Below are 15,851 nucleotides of genomic sequence, written 5' to 3'. Positions count from 1 at the left end.
TTTGTGTGTGTTTTGGTTTGGTTTTGCTTTGTTTTGTTAGAGAAAAACTTTTTTTGCACTAGGATTATGATCACCTAGATATATTTAAGCATCCATACTCTCACAGTACTTTTAGCAAGGGATATAGTAGCTTTTTTTTTTTGAGTTGTGCAAGTCCAAGCAAAAATCACAACAACCACAAATATTTTGCCCCTTGTTTGGGGCACGTTGCTGTTCATGCCACCCTCCTTCTCAGCTGCATTTGTACACTTTATATAGCACAGTCCCTGCACTCAATCCTTTTTACATTTCTCACAGCACAAAATGCTGATTTAATCACTGCTGTTACTGGAGTGTTTCTGGGCTTGTGTTACGCTACTTCCTATGAGAGCCCACCACTAGTCTGGAAAAGGTGGCAAAAGTGTAAGCAATCACAACTTTTACTTTTTTGGTTGGTTTCTTCAGTTCTGATTTTCATGCTCTTCCCTCTCTTCCTTCCCATGGTTTTGTTCATTGCTCTCACTTTCTTTTCATAATAAAATATGGCCAGTGTTTTTGAGATACCTGCTGCTTTTTAGGAGTGTGGGTTTAGAAGCACTTGAGAAGGTAGCTGTCTGTTACACTGTTCAGTTTTGTAGCTCTGATGGAAACAGTTTTCAGACTTACCTCTTAGAAGTTCTTCTCATGACTGTATTTATTACAGGAAATGTAAAATTCATACACCTCTAATATTTGGATTTGTAGTAGTTGCAGAGCACTGAGCACAATTTTGTACAGTGCTTTAGAAATTGAAGCTGCGTGTTCTTTGCCTTGGTGAGCTTATGGGTAAAATTTTGACTTGAAGAGCCTTACTGTAGTGAGATCCATTCAACTTCCCTGTCTATCCTCATACTGCTGATGGAGGGGAGCCTGAGAATTCACCATTGTAGAACAACACTTGGTAGTTAAGAATGAATTTTTCTGATTAATCTGGGTGAACTGCCTGCTTCAGGATATTCTGTTCTGTACTGGTGCAGAACTAGGCATAAGCATTTTGAAGGTTATCTCCTGGGTATTTGAGAGTCAGGAATGAAATATCCAGTTTAAAAAACCAGTTGTGGGTTTTATGCATCTTGTTTAGAACAGGCTTTTATTTCAATAAAAGTGAATTAAGTAGTCCAAGTGCTTCTTTTTTTCTTAAAGTGTATATAATGAATGCTCTGTTATTGCACTGTTGTGGTTTTAAAATTATTTATGTCTGAAAGAAGAAATATTTAAAATGCCATTTGGCATTTTAATTTTTCTTTTGAGCATTGGTATAGTGTAATTTTACTGGTCTTCTAAGTTCTCTGTTTCTTTTGTCTTGTAAGTTTTCCCTAAAAAGAAGAGAGTGAAATGTAGGTAGGGGAAGAAGTTACCAAAGTTCTCTGCCTGTTGAAGTGATTTTGCAATAATGTTGAAACTGCTACTGCTACTTTTTATTGGCTCTGTGACCATACTGAAGTATGTGCTCTGGTACCATGGCATCTGGTGAGCTGACATGGTGCATCATTGCCTTCTTCCCATTTCTCACCCACCCTTTTTATTCCTCCCAACCATACTGTTCTTCCTGCCACTCTCAGGGCTTACTGGACTCCTAATTCTTGCATGTGCGAGCTGCTCATTGAACCTGCTGAAGGAGGCTGTAAGTTTTCTGCTGTTACAGTGAGTTACAGCATACAGGGAGGTGTCAGATGAGCACTGGGGATGGAACTGCACAACTGGAGGTATGGGAGAAGCAGAGAAGGGTGTGCAGTCTTCAGTGGAGAGCTCAGTGATTGTCTCGTGCGCTTATGTGTGCCTGCATTTCAAAGTGACTTTATTTTGGAACTTTGTAAGGAGCAGATATCTTGGAAAGTGTATTTAAAATCTTTCCAAATGACAGTTAAAGTATTGTCATGTGCTGAGAGGGTATAAATAAAATAATAATGGATAGTATTTTACAGTTCCTTTTCAGCTTGTTTTTTAAAGGAATTGCTGCTTGCTGAAACAGGAGATTTACTGTGTGACAGAGGGGCTGCTAAACTCTTTTTTCAGGAGCTAATCTTGAAAATATTTTCAGCATGCCTGATCTAGAATATGGATGTATTTTTCTGTTGGTTAGAAAACTAGTCTCTAGACTTCACAAATTTTTTTCTTCTACTAAATAAGAACAGCATTTCCAAGTTTTTGGATGCTGTGCACATGTTATTTGAAGATCCTGGAATTGTTCATTTGTATTAGTTGTACGTAGACAAAACATTAAAGAAAATTTTTCATCTCAGCACCTTTGAGATGGACTTTTAAAACAATTTCTTGGAGAATTAAATGGGATGTTTTTCACATCTTATTTAGAGTAACTTTAAATATTAAGTATTACTCCACTTTTACGTAAGATATTATTTGCTTTTGTGGTGTAAGCTAAGAAAAAGCCCATCATTTTAGTGAAGTACATCTGGTGATTGAAGCTGGGTATGCTGAGGACTGGCAAAAGTGAAACAAGACCACATCAGAGTATTGACATGAATGCTATACATCTCTAAAACCACAACACAGTTTCCATACTGCTTTCTTAAGGAGTTTAGCATAATACACAATCTCACTAAGCCAAGAAAGCACGAAGTTGAATAAAAAAAAGGTATTGAAATGTTGGATTCAGAATCTTGCGCTTCATTTTTGCAAGAGTTACTTGCAGACATGTTCTGAAGGAAATGATATAGCTAATAACAAAAGTAATAATTTGCTTTTGTACAAAAGTAATGGATAGTGAAACTAGTGTTTCAGGTCAGCTCCAAACTGGAAGCAGGCACACGTGCAGGATGGTGTATTTATTTCATAATGTTCTTGCAGAGTTCTAGCAGCATCACAGCAGATTTCAGGGTATGCAGCTGATGAACAGGTAGTGCTGCCAAATAATTGATGTTTCTTTTCTCCTTCCCAGATTTACATATTACATCCAATTAAAAGATTTTGGAAGTTACTCATATGTTAACATTACAAAAATCAGTGGCATATTCATCTTCTGGTGATAATGAGTCACAGACTCTGCTAGTCAATTGTCATGAAGAATGGCTAACATTTTACCAGCAACAAAAGCCACTAACTTGAACTACAGAAACTTAATGAATGAGGAGAAATGCTTTTGTTAAGTAGTTTAGTTGGAGTAAAACAGCATAACTGTTGTGATTATAAGTGTTAGTCCCAAATTGTAGTTAAACTATGTGCTATTAAATCCACTTGAATAGGAGTTTAAGGAATGCATTTAATATGAACTTAATTGAAATTTTGGGTTTTTTTTTTGTCTTTTAAATTACCTGTAACAGTTTAAATGTATGTAGAGGGTCTTAGTTGCAATTTCACATTATTAATGTAGCTTTTTTCTGAGTAGGTGTTTCAATTTATTCTTTTTTCACCTCGTGCAATTGTTTCACTTTTTTGGTGAAATAAAATTAGAGCTCTTCTGGATGGGCTTTCTGTTGCTGTCAAAGTACCTAGCAATTAATTACAATGAAAATTTGTAGATTAAGGCACTGCTATAACAAAGTAAGACCTGCTCAAAACCTTTTTACAGCAGATGAAATAGGCCTTATTAATGCTCAGAAGGAGAAAACATCTTCCTGTTTGGCTGTTCTGTAAGTTACCTCTGTATATTTGGCACTAACAGATTGTATACAATAAATTATCAGGAGTTATCAGCTCATTTGACAAATACAAACAAATTGTACAAAGGGTCATATGTTAGGGTTCTAATGTGTAAAATAGAAATCCTTTCAGTTTATTTTTTAGATCAAATATGTTTACTTTAATTCACACTGAACCTTTTTCTTTTCAGAGTATCTGTTCACTAGGGAAGAAGTGCATATCTTTATACTGTATTTGCTAGCAATTATAAGAAGAAATTCTAGTGGACCAAAAACTGTTCTTGTGAGCCAGTGAGACTGTTAGAGTAATGTGGAACAGTTTAGCTTTACTTCCACCTGCTTAAAACTACATTCTCCTGTCTTTATCAGGATTGCAAAACTCCAGTAAATCAAAATTAGATACATGGACAAAAAAAAAAATCCTTTAGAGATAGGGATAGAAATCCAAAGTGCTGGTTTTCAGGAATATATTTACAATCTGGGCTGCCTTTACAAAACATCTTTGTAACTCAGACAGTAAAGTGCCCTTTAATAGGTCTGATAATTATGGAAAAACTAACAGGCTGAGAGAGCAGCTCTGTTGGTATCAAGGTGCTTTCATGCTTTGTGTCTTATAGATTTGCTTGTTTTGTTATTCTAAGGAAAAAATAAAATCAGATCATTGTTACACTTTTGTGCTGGAGTGCAGCAGTGAGTAAATTAGATTAAGTATTGCTGTCAAAAATAGACTACAGTTTTCATTATTTTTAACCATGCAAAGCATATGTTCTTAGTGAATTATTGGCTTTTGTTTCTGGTTTGCACTAATGCAGACATCTCTCCCAAATGAAATTTTGTAACCTTTGCAGTGGCAAGTCTCATGTGATTCCTACTAAGCTTTTTTTCTTTTAATGAAGGCAGAGGGTATGGCAGCAGTGGAATACCAGTAATTTACTGTGTGGCCTCCAATATAGGGGGATCTTCATCATCCTATAGAGTGGTTTTCTGAGATGGAAGTAGGGGTGTGCTGTGTATTTTTCCAGTCTTGTTACAACCTAATGTTTAGAATCATTGCTGATTTTAGGGCTGTTTTTTTGTTGTTGTTTTTGGTTTTCTCTCTCTTTCAGTTACAAGAATTTTAAAATACTTATGTCTTTCTGGTTGCTCTTTGTAAAATGGGAATTGTGGCCTCATTGTCACTGGTATTGTGGAGATTAATTAACCTTGTCTAGTTATTTTGAGAATCTTAATGGTTGCAAAGGTCAGAAGGGAAGATTAAGTCTAAATTGACACCTTCTTTTCTGTCATGGCCATTATATTTTATATGGTTATTACTGGATTGAGCATCTTGTTTGATACAAGCATAGTGTGTAGCTAATGCTTTTGAGAGGGCATCCTACCTAATTTTACCCTCTCTTTTGCTATTAAATCTGCAGCCTAAGTTGTCCTTGTTGAAATTGACTTGCTCTTTTCCATAAGAATTGGCCAGTCTGATGAATTCTGTAGACAGCAGTCAGTTCACCTTGTCCTGTGCAGATTAAAAGCCTGCTCTTACTGTAAATGTACCTGCACACAAAGGCTTCATCAGCTCTTGATCTTCCTCCCCTTCTCTAGTTCTTCAGTTTACAAGTTCTTCAGAAATGATTTCCAGTGTTGCCTTCATCCATGCTGTTTATAGTAGTGCCTCTGACTTGCTGTTACCAGTTAAACATGCCAAGTTGTGTTAGATGTTTCCAAAACTTTGTACAGGAAGTGTGGTTTTAGTTATCTGTCTTCAGAATTGCTTTCAAGGATATGAGTGCTTGCTGCTTAGGTATGGCTTGATGTATTACCTAGACTAAAATCTGTAACTTGGCATTTGTGTGTGTCAAAACACATTTTGTTTAAATGAGCCCATGTCTCTGGGTGTTCCAGACAAATCATCACATTGTCACTATTTACTAGTCTGGCATTTAAATTTCTTTTTCTAGTGATATCTTCAAATATTCTTTGTTTTGCTCAGAATTTTGTGTGTGAAATTAAGCTGAAGTGATTCCTGCGAGTACTGTGCAAAAGTTGGGTGCAGATGTTAAGGCATCAGGTTAATGACTTTTGAAAGTGTCAGCTCCTAAGAGATTGGAGACCAATAAAAGATGTTACAGGAATTTCAAATTGCAGGGTTCCTTTCTTGCATGACTAGTGGTCAAGGGATTTTTAATATTGGCCCTTAAGAAGAGGTGTAGATAGCACAGATGTTAACTAGATTGCTAATAGGGAAGTGGAAGTTTTCTTGTGTAAGTCAGTTATTTTTTTGAGCACCTGGGAATCCAAAAGTAGCTAGTGGTTATATGTGCATATTTAGGCATGCACAAAAAATGATACTTTTTGTTTAAATTGCTTATTTCCTTTTGAAATGTTGACAGATGCAATCTGTACGCAAAGCATTCTCTGTTTGCACAATTGAGGTTTCTACTAGTGGAAGTCATAGGCAGAAAGACCTGTAGTTTCACATTCTTTAATTTATTCAGCTATTGTGGACTAAGAGTCTGTAAAATATTTACAAAATGCTGGAGATTGGAGAACAAACATGTGGAGTTATTACCCTGAGGTATGGCATAGCTTTTATGAGATGCTGAAAAATGATAAAGGCAGCCTAACATGTCCTTTATAAATTCAGGAATAAGGCAAATGGTAATTTATTTAGAAATTCAGAAATTACCTATCCTGTGGAAACTGTTTCCTCATATGGATTTTTCTTATGTTTCATTTTACACAGCTGATATTTATTGAATGTGTAGTCGAATACTAAATGTCCAATACTAATTGTCTTCCTGCCTAGTAATGAACTCTCAGAAGAGGGTTCAGCTCCATTATTTATTTAGCTAAAAGAAAGTTTGAAAGTTTTTTTTAAATGTCAAATTCTAATTCTAAATTAATTTCTTCTAATTTTTAATAAAGTGGAGCCTGTACTGGAATGAATACAGGATGGAATTGTTAATTCTTCAGTTTAATTTTATTGGCCTGGGCTGTGGTGGCAATTAAGAGTAGGGATTCAGAGTTGTGCAAGTTTTAATGTTTTGTAATTCTGGAAAAAGTTCCTAAATTGTCAGTTAATTTTTTGCCTTTTCTGTGCACATTTAAAATACAGTATGGTGTGTCTGATGTCTTATACATAGTGGTGTTTTCAGGACTTAATTTGTATTGTAACAGTGTTATATGGAAACAGTGCAAAACATGTTTTGGTAATGGATCCAGAAGAATACATACAGGCAGTGCAGGTGCGTGGGCTCTCTTGTGGATGGTCTGGATTACTCTGCTGTTGGTTTTGGTTCATATGTGAAAACAAAACAGTCTTCCAGTGAAAGAACAGTGAAGGCAAAGGCTGAGATCTCTTCCCATAGAAAGAATTACACATAGGAAAAACAAATTAATCAAAAATGAGTTGAAATGACTTTTGCTTTAAGAAAAATCAGTTGTGCAGGATGTTCTTAAAAGTTTCAGAGTTGTGTGACGTGTTGCTGTAAAAGCTTATCTGATAAATTTTTCTTCAAAAACTGTTACTAAAGGGAGTTAACTTCAGTATTTTAGTTTTTATTTAAAATTAATATATACTAAGTAGTGTAGACATATAATTCCTTGTTTTCCCACTTCTAACTGGTTTCAGCAGATGGTATGCATTAAAGATCCAGCTATTGCTGGCAGGCAGCTGAGCTTGGTTTTCTGCCAGAAGTCACATGTCTTGGACCAGGCAGCTTTACTGAAGGCTTCGTCACATGCCAGGGGCTCCACATCGACTGAATCCAGCGGTTACTTTGGAATTGAGTAACACACCCTAATGCTAGCAGCACTTGTTAACTGTTTTGGGGATGAACTGAACTGGTCTTTTTTCCTTCCTCAAGTTCCTGAAGTTGATTTTTTTTCAAGCATGGCAGTAGTGTAGTCTTCACTATTACCGTTTCTGTTTTAGCTAAGGATTTAAAGTGCATTAAAATATGAAATGTAATTACAGAAATGAGTTTACAGTGCCTATTTTTACTTCCTTGGTATCTTTTTACATTGGCAAGCTGTAAAATCAGCTGAGTCACTTCATTAGAGTTTAAGGGATTAGCACTGGCAGGAGCTTACTGCTGTAGCTATTTAAGAACTTTGTATCCGTATGGATATTTCTGTTCCTAAAGAGGTGGGTGTGTGTGTAAATGTTCAGAAGTGTGTCAGCATATGGAGTTATGCTGATTATAGTGCTGTAAATTCTGTAGTAATTTAATTATTCTGACAAATTTTCTTAGTCTTTCTTGACATCAAGATGATTATGATATTTGAAAAATATTTTTAGGTCATGTATATTTTTTGCAGAGAAAGAGTGCATATTAAAGGATTAGTGTTTTATGGTTTTTACAACCTAATAACTCACTTTAACAGTGAAAGTATGACTATATTTGTTTAAATATAAATTATACTGAATCAGCACTTTTCAATGTGGTTTACTTCTTGATGTCAGTACAGAATGCTCTAGTACCCTAATCTTAATGGATCATAATATAGATGGGAAATATTGATGAGGAATATTACCTATTTTGGACAAACCTATCTTTCAGCAAGATCTTTGAAACATGGTGGGTGGAAAACTTGGAAGACAGTAACTAACAGCAGCTCTTCTCCTGGAAGTACAGGAATAGAGTTGAGTGGACATTGAGAGCTGCAAGACTTAAAGTAATTAGCAAGAGCTCTAGTGTGGGTTGTAGAGTAACCTCATTAACTTGAAGTCGGTCTTTCACTAAGGAGTAACACTGAGTGACCTCATTAATTCACTAAGTAGTCCCTAATCACTCTTCTAAAATACACATTTGAAGCACTTTAGGAAGTGCCTAATGTGGTATTAATACAGCCCCCTAGAAATAAAAATCTAAAAATATTTTCCTTTCATTTTCATGTTTATTAAAAGAAGGGCCTAAATAGAGACCTGAACTTCAGAGGTACCTTTTTGCCATTATTTTCTGATTTGAAAGAATAAATACAAATAAAGAATTTTTCTGTAGTAAAGAAAACTCATAATCTTTTTGCTAGTTTCACTGCAAATAGGTAATTGTGAACAGTGATTCTTCGCCTACAGCTTTAGGAATTTTTCTGTCATAGTTTCATTTTTTTCTGAGATACTACTTTTAGTTAATATGTGGTCTGGATAAAAGCAGCATGTGAACCCAGTTTTGATACTGGAATGGTTTAGAAATTATGCACTTAGCCTTTTTTTTTCCTTGGTGGGTGTTGATCCTTGCAGTAATGGCAGGTTTATTGGTGTATTTTTCTCTTGGAAATCACAAGCATCATTTGTCCGTAGATGGAAGTGTACTAAAAGCTGACCATTGGTTTCTATCCTGTCACATCAGTTCATTCAGTGCTGTAGCTTTGATCTCAGTTTCCCTTATGTCCCAGGAAGTTTTGACAGTCTTGTTTTTCTCATGTAGACTGTTTTCTAAAGGTGAGTCCAATGTTCAGCCTGTGTCTGTGTTATGGACACTCCTGGAATGTTTTGTTTTACTGCCTGTCAAAATACATTTTAGTTCTGAGCATAGCCTTAGTTAGAACAGAAATAAGGTCTATATTACTATAGGGTCCTAGTATTCCTCAGCCAATATTTGAAGCAGTTTTAGGTCCTTTTGATTTGTTTTGGACTACCTAAGAAAGCCAGTAAGGATTTACCTTGGAATTGTGGTGTAATAGTGATGCATACATAACATGATTTGTCTGATTCACCCTTTGGCTCCTGCTGATGTTGACGGTATTTGCTTACTTGGTGCTTCATTAAAAAGAGGGGCTGGTCCTGAGAAGGTGCTTGGCCTGTTTGCTAGTATTGCTTCCAGGTAAGCTGGAGATTTCTCTTCCCTCTGCTGCCTTTACTTATGCTTTAGTGCCTTTGCTTGGGATTGGATTGAGTGAAGTCTTAAGGGCTACTCTGAAAACCCATTTTCACAGTTTTGAGGTATGAAGACCATCCACTGAATAAAAGCAGCACTTTCCCTCTCTTTTTATTGGTTAAATGCCTGCACAGAGAAAAACCCAGTGGAGCTGCCTCAACAGTAGGGAGTGGCATACTTTGGGCATTTCCTATGCGGCTCTGATGATGTTGTACCTCATCTGTCATTGTGGGGCTGGTGTTCCCACCTAGCCCTGTTAGTTCTTTCTCTGGCACTACTCACACAGGCACCTTCTTCTCCCTGAGACAATGCAGAGCTGATGCTTATGGTTTCAGCCACAGGAGACCCATGTCATCACTTAGAGCAGATTTGGGGATTAAAGGGGGATCACTGTAAAGCTGACCCGTGTGCTTTTGTTTGTATGCAGTTATTGATAGAGAAGTTAACTACAGCATCAAGATTGAAGTCCCTCAAAATGGCAGCTAGGCAATTTTATACTGTAATTTTTTAGCCACCTGTTTGAGAAGATCATGGCTGGAGCACCAGGGATGTGTTCATATATCCTTCTTGCCTGCTATTACAGGCTGAACCATGGATCAATGTGCGAATGACACAACTGGTACTTGTAGTCTCTTGTTTTCAGGAACTTTACACCCTGGTAAGGCCTGAGGGAACTTCAGCAGGCCAAAAGAATCTGAACTTATCTTTATGGGCTGTGTGTGCTTATGAGTGTAATCTGTAAATCTCCAGAGGAGACTCCACAACCTTTCTGTTTGTAATTGCCAAGTCACTCTCCAGGAGGAGTCATTGCAGTTCCAAGTTACTAGAAAAAGAAAATTTTGTAAATGAAATATTGTACCTATCTGTAAAGGTGGAAAGGAGGACCCTGGGAAGTACTGCCCAGTCAGCCTCACCTCTGTGCCTGGGGAGGTCATTGAACAGATCCTCCTAGAAGCTGTGCTAAGGCACATGGAAGATAGGGAGGTGGTTTGGGACAGCCAGCATGGCTTCATCCAGGGCAAGCCCTGCCTGACCAACCCTGTGGCCTTCTGTGATGGGGTGACAGTGGACAGGAGAAAAGCAACAGATATCATTTATCTGGACTTCTGTAAAGCCTCTGACGGGCTTCCTCCTAACAACATTCTTTCTAAATTGGAGAGAGAAGGGTTTGCTGTGTGGACTGTTAGATAGATTAGAAATTGGTTGAATGGTCACATCCAGAAGGTAGAGGTCAATAGCTCAGAGTCCTGACGGACATCAGTGACAAGTGGTGTCCCTCAGTGATCTGTTTTGGGACCAGTGTTATTTAATATCTCTGTTAATGCCATGGACAAAGAGATTGAGTGCAGCCTCAGCAGGTTTGCAGATGACACCAAGCTGACTGGTGTGGATGACAAACCTGAGGGGTTGGATACCCTTCAGGGGAATGAACAAAGTTGAGATGTGTGCACATGGGATTCTCAGGAGTTTTAACAAGAGCAGGTGCTGGTGCTGCTCCTGGGTTGGGGCACGCCCCAGTCTCAGCACAGGCTGGGGATGAGCAGCCCCAGGGCAGCCCTGCCCAGAGGGACTTGGGGGTGCTGCTGGCTGAGAGGCTGCACATGAGGCACCATGGGCACTGCCAGCCCAGAGAGCCAAACGTGTCCTGGGCTGCAGCCAGAGCAGCGTGGGCAGCAGGGCCAGGGAGGGGATTCTGCCCCTCTGCTCTGCTCTGCTGAGAGCCACTGCAGGGCTGCACCAGCTCTGCGTGCCAGCACAGGAGGGACAGGGAGTGAGTCCAAAGGAGGGCTATGAATGGAGGGATGGAGCATCTCTCCTATGAGGAGAGGCTGAGAAAATTGAGATTGTTCAGCATGGAGAAGAGAAGGCTCTGGGCTGACCTAATTATGGCCTTCCAGTAGCTGAATTGAGCCTACAAGAAAGCTGGAGAAGGAACTCTTACAAGAGCATGTGGTGACAGGACAAGGTTACTGCCAGGCACCGATCAAAGCCACTCTTGTTCCCCCCTGCAGTTGGACAGGAGATAGAGAATATGATGAAGGGTTCATGGTTGAGATAAGGTGTGGGAGAGAGATCACTCAGTAAATACTGTCATAGGAAAACCAAAGTTTAATTTGGGATATTAACTGAATTTATTGCTAACAAAATCAAAGTAGAATAATGAGATGTAAAGTAAATCTTAAAAACACCTTCTCCCCTACCCTTTATTCCTTCCCAATCTCTACTTCATCCCCCACCAGCAGTGAAGGGAGATGGGGAATGGGGGTTACAGTCAGTTTATCACTGATTGTTCCTGCTGCTGCTCAGGAAGAGGAGTCCTTCCCCTGCTCCAATGTGGGGTTCCTCTCTGGAACATTCCTCCAGGAACTTCTCCATCCCATGGGCAACAGTTCCCCCCAAACTGCCATGTGGGTCACTCTTCCATGGGGTGCAGTCCTTCAGGCACAGCTTGCTTGAGTGTGAGTCTCCTGGATTGACAACCGTCAACCCAGGGGATGGGCTGGGCATCCATCTGCTCCAGTTTGGGTCTCCTCCGTGGGCTGCAGGTGGATCTCTGTGTCCCTGTGGTTCTCCATGGGCTGCAGGGGAATCTCAGCTCCAGCACTTCCTGCCCCTTCTCCACCTTGGTGTCTGCAGAGCTGTTCCTCTCACGTATTCTCACCCTGCTCTCCTCTGGCCACAATTACATCTGTGCAATGACTTTTTTTTTTTTCTTAAATATGTTATCACAGAGGTGTTGCCACCATTCCGGATTAACTCGGGCTTGGTGAGCAGCAGGTCCATCCTGGAGCCTCCTGGCACTGGCTCTCCAGGACATGGGGGAAGCTTCTGGCAGCTTCTCACAGAAGTCACCCTTGTAGCTCCCTCTGCTACCAAAAGCTGGTCACACAAACCCAATATAGTGTTCCAGAGAAGCTGTGGATGCCCCATGCTTGGAAGTGTTCAAGGCAAGTTTGGGTGGAGCTCTGAGCAACCTGGTCCAGTGAGAGGTGCCCCTGCCCATGAGGTCCCTCTCAACTCAGGCCATTCTATGATTCTGTGACAAAGCCTGGTTTTCTTATGGGGAGGCTGGAAATCATTCCTCTAAGTCAGAAAACAAAGGTACTGACAGCTAGTGGAGATTGTTCTGTACCCACTGATTGAAAAAGTGGTCTCTGATTAGTGTAGCTAGAGGTTCTGGCAAAAGGATCATTTTAAAACACCCTTAATCCTTAAATTTGTGCTAGAGAGCTGTGCTTTTATATGGACAGCACTGCTGATAGAGTGCACTGGCATCTGTGTGCTGACAAAGAATTCAGTATAAGTGATATGCTCTTAGTAACTTAGTATTTTACTGTGTCTGCTGGGTAATTAGTGGATAGGTGATGGAATTTTAATTCTTTAATTTTATTTAAAAAATACAGCTGAGTTTCTTTTGTGTTGTGCTTTGTAAGCTGTTAAATCATAGGAAAAAATGTAGGTTTTAGATTTGCTAAGTATGGCTTTTAACTTTCTGCAACTGTGTGGCCATCTAAGAAAAATGCTCTTACTAGTATTAAAATAGACAGTGGAGCTCACTGCCTTCCACTTGGTAATATATCTGTGGGTTTGGTTTGTTTGGGACTTTTTAAGATTTGTGTTTATTGGATTTTTTTTCTTGTAATATAGTTTGAAGAACCTTGTTCAATAGCAATGTTTTAGTGATCTGCCTGGTGTTGCATAAAATTCAGTGTAAAAGATCCAACACCAAAACCCTTGAATACATTGTCCACTTGTAATTTTATGTACTGAAATGCTTCTTGTGTCATCATATGGTGGTCATCTAATAAGGAGTACAAATTCAGAATTGCAAAGTTACTGTTTAAACCCTCCTTAAAGATGTAGAGTTAAATAACAAATTTCTTAAGAACAACAGACAGTATAGGCTGGATAGGCCAATATAAGTTTTACATTTGTGTTTGGGCTGTGTTGAAGCTTCACTTATTGATTTGTCATTAAATATTGTTGGGTAATGTATTTAATTGTCAGACAGCATTATTAGTTACTTCACAAAGCATGGTAAGATCTTGAAGGAAACTATTAGCATTTTGCTGTCCCAGGATTTGGTGTCTTTGTGTGAGTCACTGCATACCAGATGGGATACTGAATGACCTCTGAGTCTTCAGAATGATTCATCAACAAGTACTTCACCTGTCTTCCAGACTAAAAAATATGTTGTTATTCTTTATTTTTTGGATTTAGATAGGTTTTAGGGCATCTTTTTCAAAACCAAAGCCCTACTTGAAGGAAAAGTTCAATATTTGCTTCCTGTGGATTTAGTCTGTTCTCCTACATCTAGGGTTGAGGTATCCAGCTATTTTGACTACTGTAACAGCATCTATCCCCTTCACTTAATTCCCCATCACCTTGGAAGTGCTTTACCACTGTGGTGAACCATCATAATGCTAAGTTTTGCCAAATATGCTACTGGAAGATAAATTGATGTGAAATATAGCTCAATGACTTAGAACTTCTGATCCAAATCAGTCTTAGCCACAGTAGTTCTAATAATGAAAAGTATTATTTCAGTTTATAATCTGTAATGTTAAGAGGAATAGAAGGAGGACCATTACAGCTTGCTTTTTTTGTATTGAAGTTTTGGGGATATTCTTCACCATTCTTGCATATGGAAATGAGGCTAACAATAAAAAGGAGAGCCAGAGACTACTGAGACATGGATATGGAGAGAAAATGCAGTGGATGCAAGCTACATTAATTAAATACGTTTGCAGTGTGATTAAGGGGAAATAATGAGGCAGGGGAGGAGACTGAGATAGGATAAAAAGACAAGGGAAATAACATAGGGAAGAAGGACCACTCAAAATCAAATTATGTATTAAACCCAAAACCTTTGTATATAAAATTTCATTATTAAGTAGCTATTAATCATCATGAACCTTGAAGCACTTTTAAAGAAACATGCATTCTGTTTGGTGACATGAGGTTAATTCCCAGAAAAAAATCCCAACAGGATAAATTTTTCCCCTGTATGACTGTAAAATTTCAAGAGTATCTTTTTCTTCTGGATTCTTAAAGCAACATCTTTTCAGATTACCTATTTGAATTTTCATGTGTGTATGAGATGTAGGGTTCTAAATGAATGTTTTGAACCAACTCTCAACTAGTTGAGCAGATTGTGTATGTGGAAAGTGTTAATGTGGGAGTGTATTAAATTGCTTAATGTAGAGAAGTGTGCACAACATAGTAATAATGTCTTGTGTTTTTTTTCCTGCAGATGCCCTCCTCGAACTTTTTTGCCAGCACTGTGCAAAATTTTTCTTGATGAAAGTGCTCCAGACAATGTACTGGAAGTAACAGCTCGTGCCATAACTTATTACCTGGATGTGTCGGCTGAGTGCACCCGTAGGATTGTGGGAGTGGATGGAGCTATCAAAGCACTTTGTAATCGTTTAGTAGTTGTTGAACTTAATAACAGAACCAGCAGAGATTTGGCTGAGCAATGTGTGAAGGTAAGTATACTTAAGAACCTCTTGTTTTTAAGGAGATGGATAATTTGCTATTTCCAAAGAGCATCCTCTTATTCCAATCCTTTTTTTTTATTAAAATGTGATAAAAAAATATGGACTATGACAAAAGTGTACATGCTGATACTGCTGCTTATGCTTACTGTCAGTCTGGTGCTCTTCACAGCTCAATTTTTTTTCAAGAAATGTATAGAAAAGGAAACAAAAAATATTAGAAGGAATTTCTTGTTTGTCTTCTGTGACTAGAATGCTAATGGAATGCCAAGGGCTATTTTTATGCTACCAAAGAAATGAAGAATTGCACCAGATACTGATAGATTATCTGGTGTAAAATAATTGTCTGCTACCTCTTCAATAGCACTAGATACAGCTCCCTAGCACCCTTGTGAAGTTTTTAGAGAAATTTAGAAGACCTTAAATCTCTCATTTAAAGCATAACTCATGGCCATGTGGTAGCATATAGTTGGAGTTCTTGATTACCATGGCATCAGAATTTATGCAAGTATTTCCTATTTACTGTATCCAGTCAACTCAGAAATGCATCACTGGGGTAATGGTGCTCTTAAAAGTTTCAAAACTTTCAGTTGTGTGTTTCTCCCAGGATGAGAATTTATTATCTACTTTCATGAACACTTGTTATGACCATCCCTTTGGGGAATGTTCTTGTATTGGCTCCCATATTTTTGAAGAAAGCTGTAACTACTAACTACTAGAGTAGTTTTGCCTCTTTTGGATGTTGAGGAAGAGAGTTGTGATTTTTTTTTCCTTATTGTTTAATTTTCTTAACCAGTTCTGTAGATGGGTATAAGTATCTGACTATGGATATAGATAACTGACTTTTTGTGTGTAGTTTATTAAAA

At 38.4% G+C, this 15,851-nt stretch overlaps 1 protein-coding gene across 10 annotated transcripts in view; it reads left to right on the top strand.

The window, feature by feature from the left end:
• Positions 1-15,851, top strand: part of HECTD1 (HECT domain E3 ubiquitin protein ligase 1) — a 59,456-nt gene that overhangs the window by 2,805 nt on the left and 40,800 nt on the right. For all 10 annotated transcript variants that reach the window (XM_059473512.1, XM_059473507.1, XM_059473504.1 and 7 more), the window contains exon 3: positions 14,742-14,976. In XM_059473512.1, coding sequence (XP_059329495.1) covers positions 14,742-14,976 — 235 coding nt within the window. The remainder of the gene's footprint in view (positions 1-14,741; positions 14,977-15,851) is intronic.

This window comes from Ammospiza nelsoni, chromosome 6, assembly GCF_027579445.1.
Source record: "Ammospiza nelsoni isolate bAmmNel1 chromosome 6, bAmmNel1.pri, whole genome shotgun sequence".
Classification (NCBI taxonomy): domain Eukaryota; kingdom Metazoa; phylum Chordata; class Aves; order Passeriformes; family Passerellidae; genus Ammospiza; species Ammospiza nelsoni.
The sequence above is the reverse complement of the archived record's forward strand: the minus strand, read 5'-3'. Positions and strand labels throughout refer to the sequence as shown.